Source organism: Panthera uncia, chromosome C2, assembly GCF_023721935.1.
Source record: "Panthera uncia isolate 11264 chromosome C2, Puncia_PCG_1.0, whole genome shotgun sequence".
NCBI classification, from domain to species: Eukaryota; Metazoa; Chordata; class Mammalia; order Carnivora; family Felidae; genus Panthera; species Panthera uncia.
This window is the reverse complement of record NC_064810.1, coordinates 150,864,798-150,888,708: the sequence shown is the minus strand read 5'-3', so window position 1 is coordinate 150,888,708 and position 23,911 is coordinate 150,864,798. Positions and strand designations below refer to the sequence as shown.

Genomic DNA, 23,911 nt, shown 5'->3' with positions numbered 1-23,911 from the left:
TAATCAACTTTATCAATCTTTTGGTGTATTGTTTTCTTTCATAGAATCATTCTGAGAAAGACTTTCTCTATTCAAGAATAAATAAGCTAGTATTTATATTTTCTTCAATTAATTCAATAGTTTCAACTATTATGTAAATTCCGTAACCCATCTAAACTTTATTTCAGAATATGTTAGGAGTTATGTACCTGGTCTTTTCCCCAAACAATTTACCAAGTGATTCACCAATATTTGTTTTACAATCCCACTTTTCACTGCTGATTGAAAAGTCACTTTTATAAAACATTAAATTCTTTAAAGATACTTAAAGTATATTTTTTGGTTTTCAGTTCACTTTGTCGGGTATTCTGTTTGTTCAGCACCAATAGCCCTCTGGCTTAATTATTATTATGGGCTGTCATAGATTCTTTTTCAAAAATGTTTTGCTATTCTCAGGCATTTATTCTTCAAGATTAATTTTAGAGTCATTTTATGAAGTCCCCCACCCAAATCCCATGGAGATTTCAACTGGAATTCTGGTAAATTTGCAAAACTATTTGGAGAAAATTGGCATCCCTCCATTTCTTATTTAATAATACCGTGCTGAGTATTCCTAACATCAGACATCTTTGTCTTCTTTCAAACTTAAAAAGAATTCATTCAACAAATATTTGTGGAGTATCTCCTTTCTGTTAGGTTTTGTTCTAAGCACTTAGGATGTATCAGTGAATAAACCAGGAAATGATCTTGACTCTTGTCAGGTTGACATTTTGGTTGGGGAGACAATGGATGGATGGGTGGATGGATGGATGGATGGATGGAAGAATTCTCTAAGGTTATAAGTGATGTCGAAGGAAGAATAATGTAAAGCCAGGTGAGAAAGATCAGGAGTTGAGAGGAAGGGACAGATTTCAGTATCACGGGAAGTGCTCAGGGTAAGCTTGTTGAGATCAGACCTGAGTAAGAGGCGCAGAAGGTGAGAGAACTCTGGGCAAAGAGCATTCCAAGTGAAGGAAACAACCAGAGCTCAAGACTTAGGCAGGAGTATGCCTTGTGTGTTAAGTAATAGCCCGGCAGCCAGTGCGCAGTGGACCAGAGTGGATGATGAGCAGAAAAAGAGATCGTGTGTAACCCTGGAGACCATTGTGAAGACTCTCACTTTTACTCTGTAATGTAATTGTATTTGCAAAAGGTTGCTTTAGCTGCTATGTACAGAATAGCAGCTCCTAAGACTTTGGAGGGAGGGGGTAAGGATCGAAGCAGAGAGGACAGACGAGAGGCTGTCACAGCAGTGCAGGTAAGAGAGAAGGGTCTAGATTCCTGATACATTTGGAAGGAAGTGCCCAGCAGGATTTTCTGCGCATGGGCTGCATGAGGAAATCAGCAGACAGGGATGCTGCCCACAAAGTTTCTGGCCCAAGTCACTTGGGAAAATGGTGTTGCCATCGACTGCAATGGGGACACGGCAGGCCGAAGAGGTTCTGGGCCATGTGTTGAGGGAAAAGGATCACTAATTCAGTCTCAGGTGTGTCGGACTTTGAAATGTTTATTTGACAGCCAACTAGAAAAATGTCAAGCGGTCAGGTGTGTGAGTAGATTTGGAGTCTGAGGGGCTTGTCTAGGTAAGAGATATAGATATTGGAGTCATCAGCCTGTGAGTCGTATTTAAAGGGATACGGTTGGAGGCTCTGACCAAAGGAGTTACATGTAGACAGAAAAGAGCAGAGGACCAAGGATGGAGCCCTGGGACTCTCCAGGGTTAAAAAGTTGGAGAGGAAAGGAGGAACCAGTAAGAGACCAGGAAGAAGTGCCTAGTGTAGTAGAGATTAACCAAGAAGATGTAGCATCGTAGAAGCCAAGAAAGAAAATGTTAAAGAGAATATCAGCCTTATTACATGGTACCACTGGTAGATCAATTATGGGATGAACTTCGACTACTAGATTCATCTGGTGTCTGGTAAGGATGAGAGCAATTTGGTGGGCTGGTGAGACAGACCTTCTAATGCTTCCTCATTAAGTATCAGAGAGACTCCATCTTTATTATATTACAGAATATCCTTCTAACCCACCTTCAAGAAGAGCTTACATCAGGGGCACTTGGGTGGCTTGGTCGGTTAAGCGTCCGACTTCGGCTCAGGTCACAATCTCACGGTCCGTGGGTTCGAGCCCCGCGTCGGGCTCCGTGCTGACAGCTCAGAGCCTGGAGCCTGTTTCGGATTCTGTGTCTCCCTCTCTCTGTGACCCTCCCCGGTTCATGCTCTGTCTCTCTCTGTCTCAAAAATAAGTAAACGTTAAAAAAAAATTAAAAAAAAAAAAAAAAGAAGAAGAGCTTACATCAGAAGAAGTCTAGTTCTATGAGTAATTAGGTTAATAGCTATTTCTAATAATAAACTCTTTTATATATTATAAAATATATAATATACATATATACAAATATCCAGCCGTAAGAAGGAATGGAAAATGGAATACTGATACGTGTTACAAAGTGGATAAACCTCGAAACCAAACTAAGCAGAAGAACCCAGACACAAAGGCTACATCTTGATGATTCCATTTACATGAAATAGGTAAATCCATAGAGACACAAGGCAGATTGATGGTTCCCAGAAGCTAGGGGAGGGAAGGATGGGAAATAATTGCCTTTTGGGTATGGGGTTATTTTGGGGGTGATGAAAACGTTTTGGAATCCGATAAGAGTGGTGGTGGCACAATATTGTGAACGTACAGAATGCCACCGAATTCTTCACTCAACAGTGGTTAATTTTGTTGTGTGAATTGCACCTCAATTTAAAAAAAAAAAAGGTACTGGGGAAAAGGAAAAAGTTATGACCCACAGGCCAAATCGGGCCCCACCACCTGTTTCGAGCCAGGAGATAAGAATGGTTTTTACATTTTTTAATGGTTGAGAGAAAATCCAGGGAAGAGTATTTCATAACACATGAAAATTATGTGAATTTAAATTTCAGCGTCTCTAAATAGAGTTTTATGGAGATACAGCCACACTCACTTGGTTAGTTGTTATTTGTGTCTGCTTCATGCTACAACGGTAGAGTGGGATAGATGCAGGGAAACCGTGTGGCTTGCAAAGCCTAAAATATTTGCTCTCCTGCCCTTTACAGAGATGCTTTTCTGGCCCCTAGTCTAACTCCTCACAAAGAAAAACAAAACAAAAATGAAAAAGACAGAAAAACCCAAAAACTCCTTTATGGCCAAGCTTTGCGCTGTTGACGAGTTTTCTTCTGGAGGAATCCTCCACTCTGCTGCCAGAATCTCCAGATTCTTGAAATGTGTTTTTCAAAAAAGGAATTGGAATTGGGAGTTATCTGCCTTCCTTCTGGAAATTATGCCTTCCCTTGATTAGCTTGCAAGATAACATTTTAAAAATACTATACAAGATGACAAAAGAGTACTCCTAGCGCTGTGGTGAATGTCATGAAAATGTCACTGGTGTCATGCTTGGTGTGGGCAAGATTGGTACCAGAGAGTGAGCACAGAGGAATAATTCTGTCCCCTCTCCATCCAGAAGGGGTAAACTCCAGAGCAGGCTAAGCTCCATGGTCCTCCCCAGCCCTCAGCCTCTTTTTTCTCTCCCACTTCCCTAAAATCAGAGTGGCAAATGAGGACAAGGGAGAGACCCACTCATGTCGATAGAATGGACCTTCTCAATTCGGACGGCTTCTGTCCACAATCCCTGCCGGAGCTTTCCAAATCCTCGTCTGATCTGAAATGTGCAGCTTGACTTCTCAGTGGCCCGTCTGTCCATAGGATGGATGAAAGTGCATACCTATTCATTTTGTCTTGCTCTGGGGGATGTTTGCTTGTTTGTTTTAATATTCTCGCTCTCCAACCTTGCCCAGTGTGGCCCTTTCATACAGATCCTCTAGGGATACACGTGGTCCTGTGATACACAGAGATGTTCCAGAAGAAAGCCCAACTTTGCAGTGCAGGCATTCTCCCAGGAAAGCTGAGGGATCGAGGTCGTGCACACTGATGGTGCACAGGTACTTTAACCGCTAGTTCTAAGTTCTAACTCTCTCCCTTTGGCCATGGCTCCTAAAACTTCCATCCGCTCGGTCTACATCAGGTTGTTAGAGGTCCTTAAACGGTTAGCTTATCACATTAATGCACAAAGAACATGTCATCATTATACATTATTATATTCAAGTGGTCAAGTATTATTGAAATAAAAATGTTAACGTAGTTAATAAATATGAATCCTATTTGGAAAAGAACAATGGAGTGACTTCTGTAAAGAATACACTTCTTTGGTATTTGATGCCTTATTCGTATTTAAAAGGCATCCGAGGTCACCTTGTACAGAGCGAGGCTCAATCCGCTCGTTTGTAAACTGAGTGCAGGAATTTGGGTGGCATACACACAGGAGAGCAGAAGGTAGGCTGTGCGCTCTCTGGGTCATGCCTCATCAGATCCTAAGTTTGGAATGTCCGGTTCAACCTTCAAGGAATTTGGAAATCATGACCTCAGGGAGAGCCACCGTTCAGACCTGCAGGTGGGGTACTTTCTAGCCCTATTACCGTTCCCTTTTGCAACTTGAATTGCGCTTCCTAAAGAGAGGGCCCCTTGCTTTTCCCACTTTGTGGTCAAGACGCCCTTTCTCAGATGGGGAGACTGAGGTCAGAGAACAAGGTCCCATCCAAGGTCTCAGAGCTAAAGTCTAATATCTAAATCTTCTGATGCCGTAAATCCAACCTCTTCCACCTCGCCATGGTGCATTTGTGTTTTGTATATGCGTGTGTGACACATATCCAGCTCCGAACACACAAATCTAATACAGTCTACGCACGGAAGTTACAAGTTATAGAACAGCTATCCTGCTTTTGTGCTCTTGTATTCTTTGGTTTATATTTCTCCACGTTGGCTCCGCTCTTCCTTTTAAAAGAATCAACCGGGGCACCTGGGTGGCTCTTAGGCATCCGACTCTTGATTTCAGATCGGATCGTGATCGCACGGTTTGTGAGTTCAAGCCCCGCATCGGGAGCTGCGCTGCACAGAGCCTGCTTGGGATTCTCTCTCCTCTCTCTCTCTCACTGCCCCTCTCCCCGCTCATGCACTCTCTCGCTCTCTCAAAGTAAATAAATAAACATTTACAAAACAAAATAAAAGGATCAACCAAGATGAGAACATCTATGACATCAGTGTCATCTTCCAAACAAAAAATCAGTCCCTGAATAAGTGCGTATCAAAGCTAGAGACGGCAGTGTGTACTTATATTGGCTAATGCGTTTGCAGCCTTGACTCCTGATGCATTAATGATCTCGTAAGTAATCGCCGGCTTAGCGGGCTTGACAATTAGCGTCTACAGTGGGAAGGACTCTGTTTCCTTCTGCGTGTATCCAAGAGCGTGCGCTGAGCTGCCGAGCCGTAGAACCTGTAACTCCTTGCACGTATCTCTTACGTGGACCCGCAGCCTTGCGGTGGCTGGCTCATCCAGAAAACTCCCGTTCGCCCCCGTCAGCTGTGAGAGCCTGTTTGTAACCCACCACATGGGATCAGAATGCCTCTTCCAAAGAGGATGCTGGGACGAGAACCATTTGCAGACCCAGAATCTCCTCGGGGAAACTCCTTGCTCCTTCTCGTCCAGTCTTCCAACTCTACCCTCATGGACCGCGGTGACACATTTGTATTTTCATTCTATCATTCTCGTAGGTAGTCAGAGCTGGGAGGACCGTGAATGGCTCTGTAATGTTTCCCACTCAAGTTCGGTAGAAGAAGAAATCCAGACCAGATCAAGGCAGAGATGCCAAAGTGCAGATGGCTGGCAGGGGGCAGCAGGGGCGAGGGAAGAGAGCCGGGCTTCCAAGTTGCGTAGACCCGGACCCTCATCCCGTCTCTGTCCTCGCTAGTCCTGCATCCCTGGGCTTCGGGTCACTCTCCGTAGAAATGAGAGAACAAAAATCCCTACCTCATAAGACTGTGGGGCTAAAAAAAAGGGGGGGGGGAGTTGCAATATTGAGTTCCACAGCTAGTGAGTTACATATTCACCCCAGCTCAACATGTCCTCTTTCTTTGCCGTTGAAGTTCTCGGTTACCCCTGCCTTCTTCAGTTAAAATGATGCTTTGCCTAGAACAGGTAATAGTTAGTAATTACATCAAGAGACCTCCAGGAAAACTGCCTAACACTACACAAGAGCTCGATAATTTTTAATTCCTCCTGCTATCCTTTCTTCCTGCAGGATCAGGATGAGAATCCATTTCTGACTTCTAGTACAGTGGTCTTTCATCTCAAATATGTGTTTGTGCGCCCACGAGCGAGCGTGCAGGCATGTGTGCAAGTGTGTGTGTGTGCATTGACTGCCAGGCTCCTTCCATCTTAACTGTGCTTGGGTTTTCCTCCACTCATTTGGCTTCCTCTCAAGTCACCCATTGTCCACGCGGGAAGAGACAGTCACGCCCAGTGACTCCATTTGGCTTAGCTGACGTCGAGGAGCAGCGTGTGAAAGTCACGGAAACACCTCCTGCGTTCTGCATGGATTGTTTTTAATGCCACATGGGGCTTCGATTCCTCCGAATTGTCCTATGTTATTTGGATTTGGAAGCCACGGTTGCTAATAAGGGCACCAAAGTTCTAGATTTTAAGCATGCCTCTCCTGGAAATCAACACCCCGCGGGTGATCCTTCAGGCCATCATTTACGTGGCTCTGTCGGTTGTGATTTCATTGCATCGGGACGGGAAACCTTGACCAAAGTTTTGTTAACCCCCAGCTATAATCAGGCATGTTTAGGTAGGGAGGGGCAAGATGTCCGGGTCATGTGTGCAGTAAAGGCAATAATGGAAATCTGATGCATCTCTCCGTCAGGATAACAAAGCACTCACAGACAAAATGATACGAGTCAAGGGGCAGGGCCAGTTTGATTCCAGTCCAGATAGTTTTCAACAGGTGCTCCAAAGAGGGTACGGAGAGCCGGTAGCAGAAACAGAGGGAGCGATTCCCCGAATCGGCTTTCAGCTCACTTCCTAGGTCAGGCAGGCATCACGTGGAACAGTGTCTGGCCTGGATCGTGGGGTCACCCAGACCGTGGGGCGTTCTGAGTCCCGGCGGGCCGGGATGCACTCACGTTGGAATGTGGGTATGAAAAGGAGGACCAGCTAGGCAGAAGCCTGTAGAGTCCAGATCTGCGGGCAGAGTAGAACCCCGGAGTGACACAAGCCTCCAGGATTCGAGACCACAAGGAGAAATCTAGCTCTTTCCATAGAATGAGCGGGGTGGACCCCCAGCATTCTCTTCGCCTGGGCACTTCTCTGGCCCAGGCCCGGGTGGGCTCTCATTCCTGATGGACTGTAGCGTCCCGAGCCAAGCACTTTCCTGGCCACGGGGCTTCCAGCGATGAATGAACTGCCCGGCCTTTGGTGTCAAGGACCTGTCGTGAAAGGTACTCTGGGAACAGTAAGGGGCTGCAGAGAGTGACAGGTCCCGTATAAAGGAAGGGGGGAGGGTGTGTGTGTGGGCGGCTCTGGAAAATACTTCAAAGGGGTTCCGGATGGGAAGCTGTTTAGCAGTTGAACGAAGAAACGCGGAAGGGGCCGTGCGAGCACGCTTCAGAAGGCTAATCCAGCCACCTTTGCCAAGAACCACAAACGATCTGGGAGAACGAAGGAGGTCAAGGTGGAGTACCCTGAAAATGAAGCAAGGCAAGCAGGTGGGGGTCCCGTCACCGAGGGCTTCTTAACAGATTCCCACCTAATTCTTTCCCATCCCTTGTGGTAGTGTTTATCCAGGGATAAAGGGCCGTGGAAGATGCCAGCTGTATTATACTGCCTGTCTTTATTATCCAGCAGAGCTTTTGTTACAGCCTTTAGTTTAAAAACACTGTCCTCTTTCTACGGTTCACGGCTCGCGTAGTTTCTAGCCCTTAAGTGCCTCTGGTCTTCCCAGGCACCAAAAAAATGCACCCGCTGCTTTTGCTTTCATCTCGCTGGCCTTGAGACCCTTCTGTGACACGAATCTCTGGTATCCGCACACTCCTGATGCTGGGATGTCTTGCCATTTCTTCTCCCAGCCATGGCGTGCCTGTACTGGTGGAGATCAGAGGTAGTTAGTACCTAAACCCTTAGGGGCAGGGGCTGGTATGTCTTTGAACTTTTCTTATCTTTATTCATCTGTGAATTCTTTATAGATACTTCGTGGAATCCAAGAACTATTTATGGATCTCTTTATAGTCATATTTTTATGTACTTAGTTCTAAATTTTTTTAAGTTTCTTCCCCCAAATCACCGTGAAGAGTCTTTTTTATTGTCTAATTTACACTCATTGTAACCAAGTAAATTGTAGGAGTAATTCCGTGGCTGTAGAATCTGGAAGCAAACGAATTATTGCCCACAATTACAACTATTGTTCCCTGCAGAATTAAGTACTGTATTATGATTCCATTTCTTTTTCTATACAGGCTTATTTTTACTCCTTCCTCATACCATTTCTCTGGTTAAGCGGTCCCGATGGTAAACCCTTGGTTTCTCCTGTTTCATCTTTAACTGATAAAATACGATATTTGGCTGAAAGTTAAGCAACGGCTTAGCGGCCGAATCTTATCAGAACGACTCTGCCCAATTGTTTTATAGATGCACGTGACCAATTTTATTTTTCAAATAGAAGGAGCCTGTCATCCAGTGTAGCTGATGCATTTGCGTTGAGAAAACCCCTTTCATATTTCTCCCAACATCGATGTAGAGAGCTTTATTCATGAGAGTGTCAGCTCTTGGTTCTTCTGTGGACAGCTCACTTATCCCTAGTGGTAAATGATACCGTACTCATAACACAGCCCAGTGCCTGACATTTCATCAGTGTTGCATCGGCTTGCATGGATCCATTCCAAACTCCATGTGAGTAGAGGAACTACCATTCTCAACAATTTTCAGCTGGAACGCATAGAACTATCTTAGATTTATCTCAGCAGCTCAGACCCCACGGAAGAAACCGATGGTTATGGGATGCGTTGGCTGCTCTCACCCCTCCAGTACCCCTTGCTTTCCCCCTCTTCCTTGCTCTCATCTTCCCAAGTAGTTTTGTCACAATTTTGTGTTAGCTTGATAGTTTATACACTGTCGTGACTGTTTCTGACTTCTGATTCAAATATGATACTGTGATTGCATTTTTTCTTACACGGTTTCTGTATTCCCTCAATTAGAAATTGCCGTTTTGGGACACCTGGGTGGCTCATTCAGTTGAGCACCCAACTCCTGGTTTCAGCGCAGGTCATGATCTCGTGGTTTGTTGCATCGAACACACACATCAGGCTCTGCCCTGACAGCACAGAGCCTGCTTGGGATTCCCCCTCCCCCCCTCTCTCTCTTTGCCCCTCTCCCGCTCATGCTCACTCTCTCAAATAAATAAACATTTTTTAAAAAAGAAATTACCGTTTTAACTCTCTTGACTTTTTAGGCACCTGTAACTGTTTTTCCCCCAGATGCTTCCATGTATCTGTCAAATGCCATATCTATTGCACTGTCCAAACCTGAAGGGCATTAATAAACTTGGAAGTTCCATTTGTTTTCCAAGAGTATGACCTTCATCTTGTAGCGCCCATCTAGGGCCACTGCAAACTTATCACAGGAGCATGTCATTTCCCTCTCCTCTGTGTCAGTCCTTCTGTCGTGCGTTGGATCCAGCAATTTCCTCTTGCTTCCTGTATTCCCTCATCTTTCTAAGGCACTTTCTTCAGTAGCTTTCTGAGAAAGAGTATGTGGAAAGAAAAGATTTCGAATCCCCGAGTGTGATCCCCGAGTATGAGTGTATTCTGCCTACATAATTGTTGGTAATTTGCGTGGGTATAAAATTCTAGGTTGGAAACTACTATCTCTCAGAATTTTGAAATTCCGCAGTGTTTGAAGGTCCCTGATTTTCCCGTTTCCAAGTTGCTATTAGGAAATCCAGTCCTTCTCTTTTCTGCTAAATTCCTTGCCATTTTTCCAGTTGATCCTCTATTTTTTTTAATTTTTTTTAATGTTTATTTATTTTTGAGACAGAGAGAGACAGAGCATGAACAGGGGAGGGGCAGAGAGAGAGGGAGACACAGAATCTGAAACAGGCTCCAGGCTCTGAGCGGTCAGCACCGAGCCCGATGCGGGGCTCGAACTCAGGGACCGTGGGATCATGACCTGAGCCGAAGTCGGACGCTTAACCGACCGAGCCACCCAGGTGCCCCAACCAGTTGATCCTCTAAATACATGTTGAATTCTCTTCTGCTCTGGCCACTTCTCCCAGTAACCTTGTGATTTGGGGGCTTCTATCACTTTTTATTCCTGGTATGAATAAATGGGAATCTCATGTGGCCAGTCCACCATGTTTATTTAACGTCCAGTGACATCTTTATGTTTCCAAGTATTTAAACCCATGCAACCCCCTTTGCATATCTTTTGACACTATTACCATTAGCAACCCTAAGAGTACTTAGTAGTATTCCCATATGGTAAGGACACAGCTGAGGCTCCAGGAATGTTAGTAGCTTTCTCAACTTTAGGGAGCCAGCATGTGACAGATTCTAATTTAAAATCGTATTTCTCCCACTCTTACTGAGGCATCAGCGTCCCATTAAGTGATGCCTTTGTGATGAAGGTCACTACTAATGAGTCAGACCAGAGCTTCCCCGTATCTTGCTATGGTAAACGGACACCACTGAGTGATGTGAATTATTCCTTTGAACTAGTCTCTGAGCCACAAAATACAGGCTTTCCTCTTCAGTCACTCCTGTTATTGCACAGGAGAAATAGGAACACCTCAAACCAAATAATTGCTGGTGATCTGACTCATTCAGATAGCGGAGTGTATTAGAACAGACAAGGAAAACTGAAATTACGGGATGCAGGTCTGAAGGAAAATAAACTTTACTATATAATGGTGCTACTTCAGAGTTCAGCACACAGTGAAATAACTCCTCTTCGAAGCTTTTACTTACATTCTCTCCCAGGGCACAAATAGCGTTCTGTAATTTGAAAACAAAATATAAGGAATTGCTTTCAAAAGTCCAATATGCTGAAGACGTTGTAGTCTTTTGGCTAAGTGGTTACTCTCAAAAAAGGAAGAGTGGCTTTCCAGCTAGTATTTATGACTAAGCACACATCCCCAGTAATTTCTGGTTTGTTTACATGTCACTTTGACGTTCTGTGGTTGTAAGAGCGGACGCGCTTTGTGTTCAAGGATATGTGCTCAAAGGGAGTTTTCCGGTAATACCTCCTGAAGGGCTTGTAGGGTCTTTGTCAGACAAGAGTTTGCCCGTTGCTTTTCCCAGCTGAATATCGTGTTCTTGTACTTCCTTTTTTCTTTATCATCTAATTAGCCCCATTCATATCTTCCTGTACCTTAACCCCGCTAAAGCGAGGAAGCTTGGGGTCAAGTAGTGGAAAGGTGAAACTAGGCAATACATCCTCTGACCTGGACCCTCAGGCTTCTCATCTGCGAAACGAAATCGTACATACAGATGATCTTCAAGTCCTCTCCCGGCCCTTGAGTGCCGTTTCTACACCATCAATGAATCAACTCCACTTCATTATCTAAAGCAATCACCCCTGTTTCGGTACATGTGCGACCATGAGAGAATTCGTTCGTTAATGTATTTAACACGTATTTATTGGATGTTGTAGTCAGAGCTGGGTACACAGTAGCAAATGAGCAAACACAGCCCTGAGCCTCATTGGGTTCACAGCCCAGGAGGAAAGGCACACATAAACAAACTCTCGAATAAATAATTGTGATAAAGCCTGGGGAAAAAATAACAACAGAGTGCTGTAAGAAAGAATTAAAAAAAAATAAAAAAGATCATTTAGACAGAAAAGGGGGAATGTTGCCAAGAAAGCTTCGTTGAAGAAATGGCAAGAGACCCAAAGGTCTCTTCACCGGCTAGCCAAGTGGAGAGTCATAGAGACAGTGTTCTAGGCATGTAGGGCGGCCTGTGTGAAAGACCCTGAGGAATTTAAGCGCTTGTGCATCCAGGGGATTTGCAGAAGGCCATGTGGCTAGAGCATAGCGATCAAGGGCATGGGCCTGAGATCAAGGCAGATACAGGCTCCCACCACATCATCCAAAGCCTGCCCACCTTGCTGAGCATTTTGTATAATGTCAGAAAGACGGGAAGAACCTACTGAAAGATGTTTACACAAGAGAGGGAGGTGATTCGAGTGCATTTGTAAACGATTGTTCTGGTCCCTGTGTGTGCACGGGAGGAAGACAAAAACAGATAAACTAGTTCAGTTAGGAATTTGTCCGGACAAGAGCCCAGGAGGCAACGGCAGAGAAGAGGGTTGTGTTTCCCACATGATCTTGGGATGGTCTCCTCATTTCGCTTCGGGAGTCAGCTGCGGGTGCCGTGGGATACTTGAGGCCACGCGTCTCAGGGTATATGTACGTATTAATAATGCCTGTGAGATGTAGGGAGTCCCATTGCCTCCCCAGTGGTCTTCTTGAACAACATTCTTCGTGTGAACATTTCTCGTTCACAGCCGCAGCTGTGGGTCCCACAGGCTCCAGGAGACAGAAGCCAAGCTTTTAAAATCATCTCCTTAATGCCACTCTAAGTAAGACTCGGTAGAGAAGAAGGCCTTATCCTTCTCATTTTGTGGAAGGGGCACGATAAAAGTAACAGTGCCTCAGTGGCTCCACAAGGGCACCCTCTCCAGCCCCCCACCTTTCTCCCTTTTCTTTCTTAAAAACTTTTTTAATGTTTATTTTATTTTTGAGAGAGAGAGAGAGCATGAGCGGGGGGTGAGGAGGGGGAGTGAAGGGCAGAGAGAGAGAGAGAGAAGGAGACACAGAATCCGAAGCAGGCTCCAGGCTCCGAGCTGTCAGCACAGAGCCTGACGCGGGGCTCGAACCCACAGACCGTGAGATCATGACCTGAGCCGAAGTCGGACGCTCAACCGACTGAGCCACCCAGGCGCCTCCCTCAACCTTTTCTAATGTGCTTCATGTGCTCGGTTATCCAAGAGCTCTACACTCCATTTTGGCAGCCCATTTTTGAGGCCTGTTAGGAGCCAACCAGCTCACTCTGTTTCGCACCTCTTGTCTTGGACCAAGTGGAGACAGACAAACGTCACACACTGATATCTTCACCTAGTCTCCCGGCAACTGCTCTGTAACACACAGACTGCAGGTGGCCGACACCCCTCCCAGCTCCCTGAGGCCCCCACACCAGCCATCTTGTCTACCCCCCAGCCCTGCTGCCTTGAGCCTCACTGCAACAGCGCGGTCCCCAGGGTGCCTCTCTCCTCTCTCCTCCTCTCCTCCTTTCTTCCCACCCCATCATGACGCCGTGTCCCCTGGTGCCTCCTGTCGCAGGAGGCTGTGTGACTCCTATAGCAGTGCTCTCACGGCTGCCCACCTCCTCTTCCTCTTTTGCCAGACAAGGGCTGGTGTCGGATCCAGTCCCCTGTCCCCACGCTAAGTACCGTCAGCCCCCCTCGCACACAGACCATGCTGTTCCCCCTTTGTCGGCCATTTTTCTGAGAATCTGTCTGATAGCTCAGACTCTGTGAGAGGAACTCGGGTAAAAATGGGCAACATTTCCAGCACTTCCCCTACTTGGCAAGACGTACAGAAGAACAGAGACGGGCGGCCTGTAGGAAGGGTAGAGAGACCAGCACTTACCAGCCTGAGCTGCGTGAACAATGGAGGAGGCTGAGATTTTCTGGAGCGATGGGGAGGAAGGGAGTAGGAAGAAAGCAGAGCTGGTACCTTAGTAGAAGAGGTGGGAGAAGGGAAAAGAATGGGCCACAGTATCTTGTCCATTCCAAGACATCATGCGACAGCGACAGACAAGAAGAAGTACCTGGGTTTGGGGAGCAACCACTCTTTCAGGGACTTGATGCGAGTCGGCCAGGTAAAGGGGGGTCGCATCCTAACCGAAGCTCGCGCGTGTCTGACAGGAGCAAACGCTAAGCATGGGCTGCGCTGCAAGGCCTGTAAGATGAGCCTCCACCACAAGTGCATGGATGGCCTAGCACCCCAGCGGTGCATGGGCAAGCTGGTAAGGGCTGGTGCCAGGAGTGAGCCCAGAACCCCCCGCACGTCCCGAGTTCCCTCCCCGCGGCACCCTGGTAGCCGGACACTAGGAAGGTGGCCCCAGAACCCCAGGGCTGCCAACCGGGCTTCCTTATTGGCATAATGATCAACCAGAAGAGGAGCTTTATCAACCTAAGAGACAGACGCTCCCCATGTGAAAGGGCTCAGGGTCTTTAACAGAGTGGCCAACTTGTCCGGGGTTGGAACTTTTTCAACGTCAGCACCAGAAGTCCCACGTCCTGGGACCGTCCGTGTTTTAAAGATGAAAGTTGGGCATCCCGGGAACCCCGTCAGCCCAGAAAACCTAGGGTGGCTGGTCACCTCAGTGCTCCATTGGCTGACAGCACCGGGGATGTCAAGAAGGGGAGAGAGATTAACCACCGCGTTCAAAAATGGGGAGAGTAATAAAAATTGACACACCACTTTGACAGATGTTGGCGGCCAAAGCCAGGAAGGTCAGATGGCCCTGGCCCATTCTGGGCTGGTCTACCATCTTGGGAGTGTGGGCTCGGTACTGCCGCCCCATGTTGATTAAAAGGAACCTCTTTTGAGGGTATTGAAACTAGGATGGCCAAAGAGCTGTCGAAGGGACGAGAATGTCTACCCTAGAGGTAGATACTTAGGCTATGACAGCGATCTTCAAAAAAATTTAAGACCTGAGGAATTCTATCCTGCTCAAGGAATTTATCCTTGATTAAAAGGAACCTCTTTTGAGGGTATTGAAACTAGGATGGCCAAAGAACTGTCGAAGGGATGAGAATGTCTACCCTAGAGGTAGATACTTAGGCTATGACAGCGATCTTCAAAAAAATTTAAGACCTGAGGAATTCTATCCTGCTCTGTGGCTCCAGGGAAAAGACTGAGGATCAGTAGATGCCAAATCTTACCAACCAGAGACAGTGTCACCAAAGGCCTGCCTTCAGGGTTACTGAGCACTCCTCCCACCAACCCCCCACCCCCATCACAGGCAGTATTCAAAAAAAGGAAGATACCACCTTCCAGGAATATCGGAGAGGATTCTAGACTTGTAGTAGGGTCTGGGCCACAAAGTTCCCTTCCAACACTGGGATATAATTAGGTTCTTAGTTCATCTCGTTACTCTGGTTGGCAGTATCCTCTTTTCTAAAACCCCTGCCTCACCTGATCCCGTCCTCCTCCTCGGCCAATGGAGATGCCCGCAAGCCAAAGCAAAGACCATGATTGAGGGGTCAGAAAAACATAACAGAGTCTAGAACACAAGGCAGATGGCTCTGGGTGGAGCTTGTCATATACACAAGGGCCTTACGGCCTCCCTCTCAGGTCGGCTTCCACTTTTCCAGGCCTTTTATGATTTTAATAAACCTCAATAGTAAGCCACGTTGAAATAATGCATGCCAGTCCATTTGGATCCTGGGAGATGAGATGATGGGAGAGGAGTCTGGGCACAAGGGAGGCTGCTATGGTCTGAGAAGGAGGAGAGGCAAGAAAGGGAAGGACAGGGCTGGGGCTTGCTTTCTAGGTGCAATTGTAGCTTGCTTACTGCCACCTGTACCTCCCGCCCCCCAGGGATAACTTGTAGGACAAGCCAGCATCTTAAAGAGCGACAGAGGGGTGCCCCTGGCGAAACCAGCTGGTATTATCTTCAGAGCTCTTGTGTGGTTCTCTCCATCTCATCAGTGACATTAAGCCCTTCTCTTTCTCATTCTCTCTCCAGCCAAAAGGGTTTCGGCGTTACTACAGCTCCCCTTTGCTCATTCACGAACAGTTTGGATGCATTAAAGAAGTTATGCCCATCGGTGAGTTGGGACGCTGATGGGCCGAGCTGGGTTTTGAGCAGCATGGTCCGCATTCACGGCTGCTGTTCTCCCAGGACCGCAGGCCCAGTGGGGTGTGTTTGTGCGTCTGTCTGCTGGCTGATTGGGTTACGACTGTTGGCTTTGCTGGAGGGGATACATTAGGTGGAGCAAATTCTCCTTTCCTTGATGAAGCTTGAAAAACACCCAAGTCCCAAAGGCTGCTGATATGCTATTCCTTTGGGAATAGCCATTCCTTTGGGAATGCTGTTCCTTTGGGAATGCCTTTCCTTTGGGATGGAATAGCATGGAGTGTAGCATCTCACAGAGCCGACTCGAAGCCCAGCTTCCCCGCTGACCCACTAACTGTGTGTCTGGACACTTTACCCAACCTGTCAGACCCTGTAAAGGGAGAACAGCAAAGGCTGATTTTCATAATTGTTGTAAAAAAATAATTGTAAATGATAGACCAATGTTTGGAAGGAACTCTGTGAATATCACTTCTTCTTTAATGAGGACCAAAAAGATGTCTTATATGTATAGATATTTCTGGCTTGAATTTATTCTTTAACAATATCTTTCAGTTTACTTCCATCTCTCTCTTCTCTCTCTCTGAGAATCCCTACATCTATTTTTGCCTTTGGATGGGGGGCGAGTTTTAAACTAGAAATGGATAAGTCAGAAAGCTTTTAAAGAGAAATTCACGAGGCCTGGTGATGCCCAATTCTTTCAACACTTGCCTCCTACTGCAGACTTTGTGTCTCGCTCAAGGCTTCACACCTTGGCGAGCAAAACCTCACCCTAGAGGGAATAAAGCTGGTCCCTGGGAAGAACCTTGAAGTTGGAGTCCTGGGGACAGATAACAAATGAGGAAAACCAACAAATCAGGAAGTGTCTGGGAGCAGAGAGCTCTGGTTATAAGTGATGGGTGCAGGGGAAGGACCTGGCCAATGAGCACCTATTACAGGGGTGAGAAATCTGCCAGGAAAGCCCGACCACACAGAGCTCCATTTTCCCAGGGATTAGTGGGTCTTCCCCACAAAGGCTTCTTCTCAAGGGCTGTTGACCCAGGAGATGTGATAAAGGCTTGGCTGCATCCCTGATGGTAAGTTGAGGAAACCTGTCACTCAGACGACCTTTCTCTTCCATTGCAGCCTGTGGCAATAAGGTGGACCCTGTCTACGAGACCCTCCGCTTCGGCACCTCCCTGGCCCAGAGAACAAAGAAGGGCAGCTCTGGCAGTGGCTCTGACTCGCCTCACAGAACCTCTGTAATTGTCCCCTTCTTCCCTCAGTCCACCTGCAGAGCTCTGGGAGGGAGGGCCTCGGGCACTGCAGCAGCGGTGGGTTTCCCCCTAAATTCTTCAGGAGGGCGGGTCTGTTGGGAGTCAGGCAGCCTCCGAAGGGAAGTCCCAGATGCCTTGGGCCACTTGCCTTTCTGTGGCCAGCACCCAGGGATCATTTTACTCTCATCCTCAAAGACCATGCTCTTGGCCTCTGCTCCTTGACTGTCCATGCATTCCCCCCACCTTCCCCTTCCACCAGTAATAGATAACAACATGTCGGTCAACACACAGAAAGGTTTCACCCAACGAGTAGCGGGAGCAGGAGAGTCCCAGTTGTGTCCAGTTCTCCTTCCAGCTACATCCCAGTTCAAAACTACAGCTCTTTCTCAGTCGTTTCTCCGTATGATGAGTTACTTCCCTTGGCTTCACACGAGAGCTGCCCCCTCCCCAGAGGCGCTTGAGCTGTATCATTAGTGGGGGCCTGGTTCCATGGCACACTCACCCTCCCAAACACCGCTTCTACATTTTACTTGCTCTAAAAGCACTGTTCCCATGCATCCCCGCTGCATGCTGTCATCATCCTCTGGCTGGCTACCCCAACCAGAATTTCTATAAACGCCCCAAGATGCCATACAGCTCTGCAGATCACGCTGAAGGCCACCATCCCTCCTGCAGAGGCAAGGACCTGCCAGCGCATGTTCCGGGGAGGATAGCTCGCACCCAACTACCGTCACATCCCCTATTAGACTGGGGCTTCCGGGCACAGATGAGCCACCGGGCGGTCTGCCCGGCTGGGTCCCGTGGATCGTGGGAGAAGGGCGGGGCTTACCCCTGAGAGGGGTCCTCAGGGGCTGAGTTGAAGCAGCTCCCTCAGTGGGTGCAGGTTAATCCGCAGGATAACCTAGATTGTGGTCTGTGGGTAGATATGGAGGTCGGGTGGCTGAGTAGGTAGGATTGCAGGTCCTCTGGTGCCACATGGTTACCCTAGATGCCACCTTTAAACTCCCTGAAAGCCCTGTTCTTCATGCATCCCACTGATTTCTAAGAGGGAAGAACCAAAACTTGTTCGACTCGGTGTCCCGGCTGAACACAAAACTGACGTCCATCCGCTCTCCGTCTCACTCGGCAAACGTGAACGAGGTGCCTCCAGTTCACGAGCACCGTAGAGGACACCAAGAAGTGGAGGACGTGGCTTGTTACCCTCGGAGTTCACGACTTGTCACAGAAGACCAATGCAACAGAGAAGAAAGCGGGTGGCATTCTTTAACATTTTTTAAGAAATACACTCTTACAGGTCTTGTACCATTTTTCTTAAGAATAAGAACATACGTGGGAAGGGTATGATACCAACTAAGTCACATGAGCGCTGCGGGATTTCGGAGTAAGGATGGAGTATGTTTCGGCAGACATTGCGGTCAAGCAGTGCAGGTGTAAGTTGTGACATTTTAAGGTACTTGACCCTCATGATCTCCCTCGGGAGGCTGTACATCATATCGGCAGTCCCTGTGGCAATGTTAACTCATTTCCTAAAAGAAGGGTGAAAGTGGTGCTCAATGTGATGAAAACATACAGAGTACACGTGGATGGGATTTATCTTACGTATAAATTGGTTACGGCTGCTACGTGGGTTGGTTAATAGTAAGAGTATAAGTAAAGCTTCTAGCATAGGGCCTCGCACCCAATACGTGGCAGTTGCCGCTATGTTATTTTCATTAAGCATCTAGCCCTTGAATTTGAGTTGTTATTATGAAGTGAAACAAGGGTGTGATCCATTAGAAAGGCAGGTGTGTTGTCCGAGAAGGGCAGTTCCCAGGCCATCCCTGAATGGGGCCGATTACTGGGCTCTGTAAGAGGCTAGACACCACCCCCCCGCCCAGGGTTCCACTCTGCTCTTCCGCTCAGCCCGTCTCCTCTGATGTTCGTCCAATCACTCCTTAAGCCAGGGCTGTTCGGAGGGCTCTGCTTTGGCTTGGCCATTCTGTGCCCCATGCTCTTCGTGGTTATCTCGTTCACATTCCACTGGTCCAAGCACCATGTCTAAAGCTGATGACTCTAGATACTTACAGTCCTAACCTCCTGTCCAAGTACCAGACTGGTCCTACAGAGATCTCTAAATCAGCATGTCCAAGCTAAACTGATACCCTATCGGTGATTGGGTCCTGTCACTCAGAACTCAGAAATGTGTATCAAAAGTGCCTTTTGTCTCTGTCCCCAGTGCTGGAGGTTTGAATCCCACCATCTCTCACCCAGATTATTTCCAAGAAATAGCTGTGTTCCCCTCTTCCTTTCGAGTCTACTCGTATCAGTACCTCCAGATTTGTCTTCTTTTGAAGACATTCTTTGTGCAGGTTTCCTAATGGAAACACTGTATTGATTTGCTTATGCCCAGACTCTAGCAGGGCATATGAGGCCTGTCACTGCCCTAAAGACCCACCTTCCCTTGAACGCACCAAACTCTTTGACATCTCCATATCTTAGGACTTGCCGTTCCCCTAGTTGAAGTTCTTTAAGACCAACTTGTTGGTCTTAGTTTTTACACATAGTTTTTACACAAACCATGAAGAGTTCTCAGACTCCCCGAAGCACGATGAATTGCTCCCCTCCCGGATCTTCAAAAACTTCCTTTCTTATAGGATAGAGACAATTGAAGCATAATTGTCTGCTTTTGCCTCTCTTTCCAAAATTACAGACCCAGCGACTAGACATCAGGGCTCTCTGTTCCCTAGTCATCTCATTATACGGGGGGCTGGCACCTAGGGGGCACTCAGGAAATGCTTGAAGAATTAACAAGGGATTCTTCAAGGCTGACCTCAGAACCCTCAAAGATACACACAGCCTCTCGTTACTCATGTTCCCAACACTGAGCACACTTTGCAACTCTCTAGGTAGCCACGTTCTTCCCAGAGAACTGGCTGCTTTCTGGAGTTTTGAAAAAGTTGATTTGGACGCTTTTTGCCCGTGTTCTTGTGTTTTTCACGGGGGAGAGCATTTTTGGATGTCCTTATCCTTTATTCCCATTCACATCGCCTGAGTGTTGCCGGGCCTTGCCCACATCTTGTTTCTACCTCTGTGTAGACAACATCCCTCTTCCAGGTCTGGGTCAGGTGCCTTTTCCCTGGGCACCCAGAGCAACCGGTTCATGTATCACAGTGATTTGCAGATTGCTTGGTATTTTGCACTTTTGTGTTTCATTTTTCTCTCTCCTTCAACTAGACTAAGCTGCCCAAACACAAGGACTCTCGATTGGCCTCTAATTTCTATTGTTTTATACCACCGATTCTCAAAGTTTGGGGGAGGGGGTATCTGGATCCACTGAAGAGCTTTGTAAAAATATAAAGAGCAGGGCCCTGTCCTGCTGCAACAAGCCTGGGGCCTCTGTGTGCTTCATTAGCCCTCCGGGTGATTCTGATGCCCACTCAAGTTTGAGAACCACTGATCTAGGTACAGATCGTGTCCTTAACCCCACACACCATGTGGCATCTTCTTTGTTAGGAGAGTGAGAAGGGCCATCGCTGCCAGTGAGATGCTTCCCCCAAGGCCACATTCAGCCTGTAGCCGTCACCCCTTCCGAGTCAAGACCTCTGTCCAAAAGAAAAATACAAACTGCTCCGGCCGGAGCGGAGAGACCCCGGTCCACTTTACCTGCTTGCTCACATGGGCCTTTCTCAAGTCTCTGGTGACAGCCAGCGTATCTGCAGTCCACGTGCAGCACGTGTATCTCCCGTGCTTGGCTGATACTCGCACTAGTGGAAAGGCAAATGGAAAACCAGCCCAGGGAGGCAAGAGCAGACGGGGGGCTCCCCAGAGGTGGCCCCGAGGAGGCCGCACCAGCAGCACATGGCTGTCCCTGGCCCCTGCCGTTCTGAGCTGTGCTGAACGCATGATGAGGAGACGTCCTCAGAAACACTCCACCGTAGGCAATGAACATAACGTGTTCGCCTCCATATTTTTTAGTCATGGTAGCAATGGCAAGACCATCAGGGAGACAACTTAGGGATGTCCGGTTTGCTTTTCTGTCTAAAGTGGTTCTGTTTCTAGCCATGCCTGGACCCTACAGCCTGGTTTCGAGGGCAGAAGCCATGGTTTTCTGCATGTCAATAAGGTATCCATTCATCACAGCCCATTTCAACTTCCTGCCACCGGTTCTGTCAGGAAATTTTCTTGGAACTGTGCTCTCTGAAGGCAGCGTTCTCAGAGCTGCAGGGAGACAAAGACCGATCAAATTGTCCTTAAGTATCTGTCACTCCACTCTTTCCCCAGAGTCCACCTTGCCTCAATGAAGAAAACAGAAACAATTGATCGGTACTTTAAAATGATGTTGCTTCCTTCCTGCAGGGTCACGTGGTAATGAACTTCAGTCGCTTGCCTTCCTTGCAGTTCTGTTATGTCCTAGAGCTAACATATTCCCACATAGCAAAGCTCTGTCCCACGCGTTTGTTTTCTTCCAGAGCTGTCGAAGCACCGGCTTTACTTTGTAGGCAAGTCGCTGCCTGGCTGTTTCGAAATCGTTATGTTTCCTTTAATGTGCTTTCAAATGTCCTAGAGTGTGAAAGGCTTGATGGCTTGGGAAGGCCAGCAGAAACCAGATTCGAAAACTTTCTGGGAGTTGGTTGGCTAGTGTGCGAACACTCTTCAGTTTCATCAGATTAAATTAACATAATAAGAGCAACTTTTGGTCAGAAATAGTGAGCCTCAAAGGAGCAGGGGATGCGTGACTTAGAGACCCCGTGACATCTGTGTTTTTTTCTTCTTTTCTGATGTGTCATGAAAGTAAGAACGGCTGGGGAGAAGCCTAAAGCTAAATTGTGAGAAAAATCAGTCTCTAGAAGGTGATGCTAACGTGCTCTAGCCCCCTGGATGGGCTGGGAAGGCAAACTTGTTCCTCTCTGTTACGATACAAACAAATTGTTTTAAAAATGTGACTCTCCTCTGAGGCCGCCTGAATTCCCCTTTCAAAGAGGAGGGAGCCAGGCAGATGAAAGCTGGGGCATCGGCAATCAGGGGTACGCTCCTAAGCGTTTAACTGGCGGCTGGGGCTGGTCTCTGATCTGTATCATTGGCCAATTTCTGTGGTGTAAATACTCCCACCCAGGCCTATTTCAGGCCCCCAATGGGATGGCCATGAAGGCTGTCACCAGCCCATGTGAGCCGCTGCCCCACATCGCTGGATAAAGCACAGTGCATGAGCTCTGGAGACGACACGGGAGGTTCAAACCCCAGCTCCAGCACTTACTAGCTGTGGGACCTGGAGAAGAGTTACTGATTTCTCCCTGGGCTCCACATCCCTACCTGAAAGGCAGGTCTAGCATAGGATTACTGTGAAGAATAAATATAGAACATGAAACAGCAAGTGGTAAATGATCAGTAACCATTAGCCACTTAGAGGAGATGTTGTTGTTATTTCTGTAACCTAAGCAGGTTAGGTTGACCAACTATAAGCTATAATGACTATAGCTTCTCGTATTAAAAGGAAAAAAAAGAAGAAGAGTATTACAGAAACAATTTTGCAGCAAGGGCAATAGCATTTAATTCATACCTAGGTAATGCATCCCTCAATACTCCATCTTGTTCTCTATAATTAATACAAATCTTCCTCAACGTACAGTGGGGTTACATACTGATAAACTCATCATAAGTTGAAAATATCACGTTAAAAATGCACCCACTACACCGAAGCTCCGGAAAGTCATCTTACTTAGCCTGGCCCAACTTCAACGTGCTCAGAACACTTCCATTCCCCTACAGTTGGGCACACCCATCTAGCAAAAAAGCCTATTTGATAATGAACTGGTGACTCTCTCACATAATCGATTGGCTACCGTACTGAAAGTGACCAACAGAATGGCCATGTGGACACAGAAGGGTTGTCAGCGTACCTGTTGTCCACCCTTGTGATCGGGTGACTGTCCTAAAGCTGTGGTCGCTGCTCCGCATCACCAGAAAGGATCATCCCACATAACTCCAGCCCGGGGAAAGATCCAAATTCAAAATTCGATGTACAGTTTCTATTGAACGTGTCTTGCTTTTGCACCATCGTAAAGTCAAAAATTCAAAGTCAAACCATCTTGGGGACTGCCTATATTTAGAACTCACCTACAAAAGAGCTCTAGTTTTAGTGAGAATTTGACACGACAGGGTGCGGGCAGGAATTCTGAGTTCCCTCAGTTGTCTCTTCCTGGGAAGAAGACTATGACCTGTGCATCTAGACATTCATGCAACGCTCACTGAGCGCCTATCATGTGCCCACCCCCTGAGCCCTGCAAGCACACCTGCAGGGAGCCATGGTGCCCACGAGGGAACACACACCCTTTCTAAATTTAGCCAAATAGACTGGACAGCAATGATCAGGTTCTCAATCATTGAGAATCAAGCAAATTCTTCCTTAGTTCTTCTACTGACGTCAAAATCTCTGCCCAGTTGGCCCACTGAAATGATTTTGTTCATTCCAGCTCTTCCTTCTTTTCTCTAAGACTTCAGATCTCGTGGAGGTTCCTGAAGAAGCTGACGGGCCAGGAGGCGGGTATGACTCACGAAAACGCAGCAACAGCGGGGGGGGAGGGGGGGGGGGGGGGGGGGCGGGCGTTGCCCCAGCACGAAAGTGAATCACACTGTGCATCGAGGTCTGCAGGCAGGGAGCGTTGACTGCCAGGTGTCTTCCTTCTCTGGAAGGAAGGTCTTAGCACGTGTTCCTCTCGCTCTGGAATTCAGTCTTAGCAAGTGTTCAATATTCTGGAGGCAAACTGGGCATAAGTACCAGTGGACTTCCTTGACGTGACTGCGACGTTCCCTTGAGTTCTGTCTCCTCGGTTCTCATCCGGGACTAAGTAAGTGCGGACTTAGCTACATTGGGGTCCAGGAGTCACTTC

At 47.4% G+C, this 23,911-nt stretch overlaps 1 protein-coding gene across 1 annotated transcript in view; it reads left to right on the top strand.

Annotated features, from left to right (window-relative positions):
* STAC (SH3 and cysteine rich domain) overlaps positions 1-23,911 on the top strand; it is a 111,238-nt gene that overhangs the window by 49,002 nt on the left and 38,325 nt on the right. The window contains exons 3-6 of the mRNA XM_049629050.1: positions 13,853-13,953; positions 15,682-15,763; positions 16,915-17,030; positions 23,516-23,593. Coding sequence (XP_049485007.1) covers positions 13,853-13,953; positions 15,682-15,763; positions 16,915-17,030; positions 23,516-23,593 — 377 coding nt within the window. The remainder of the gene's footprint in view (positions 1-13,852; positions 13,954-15,681; positions 15,764-16,914; positions 17,031-23,515; positions 23,594-23,911) is intronic.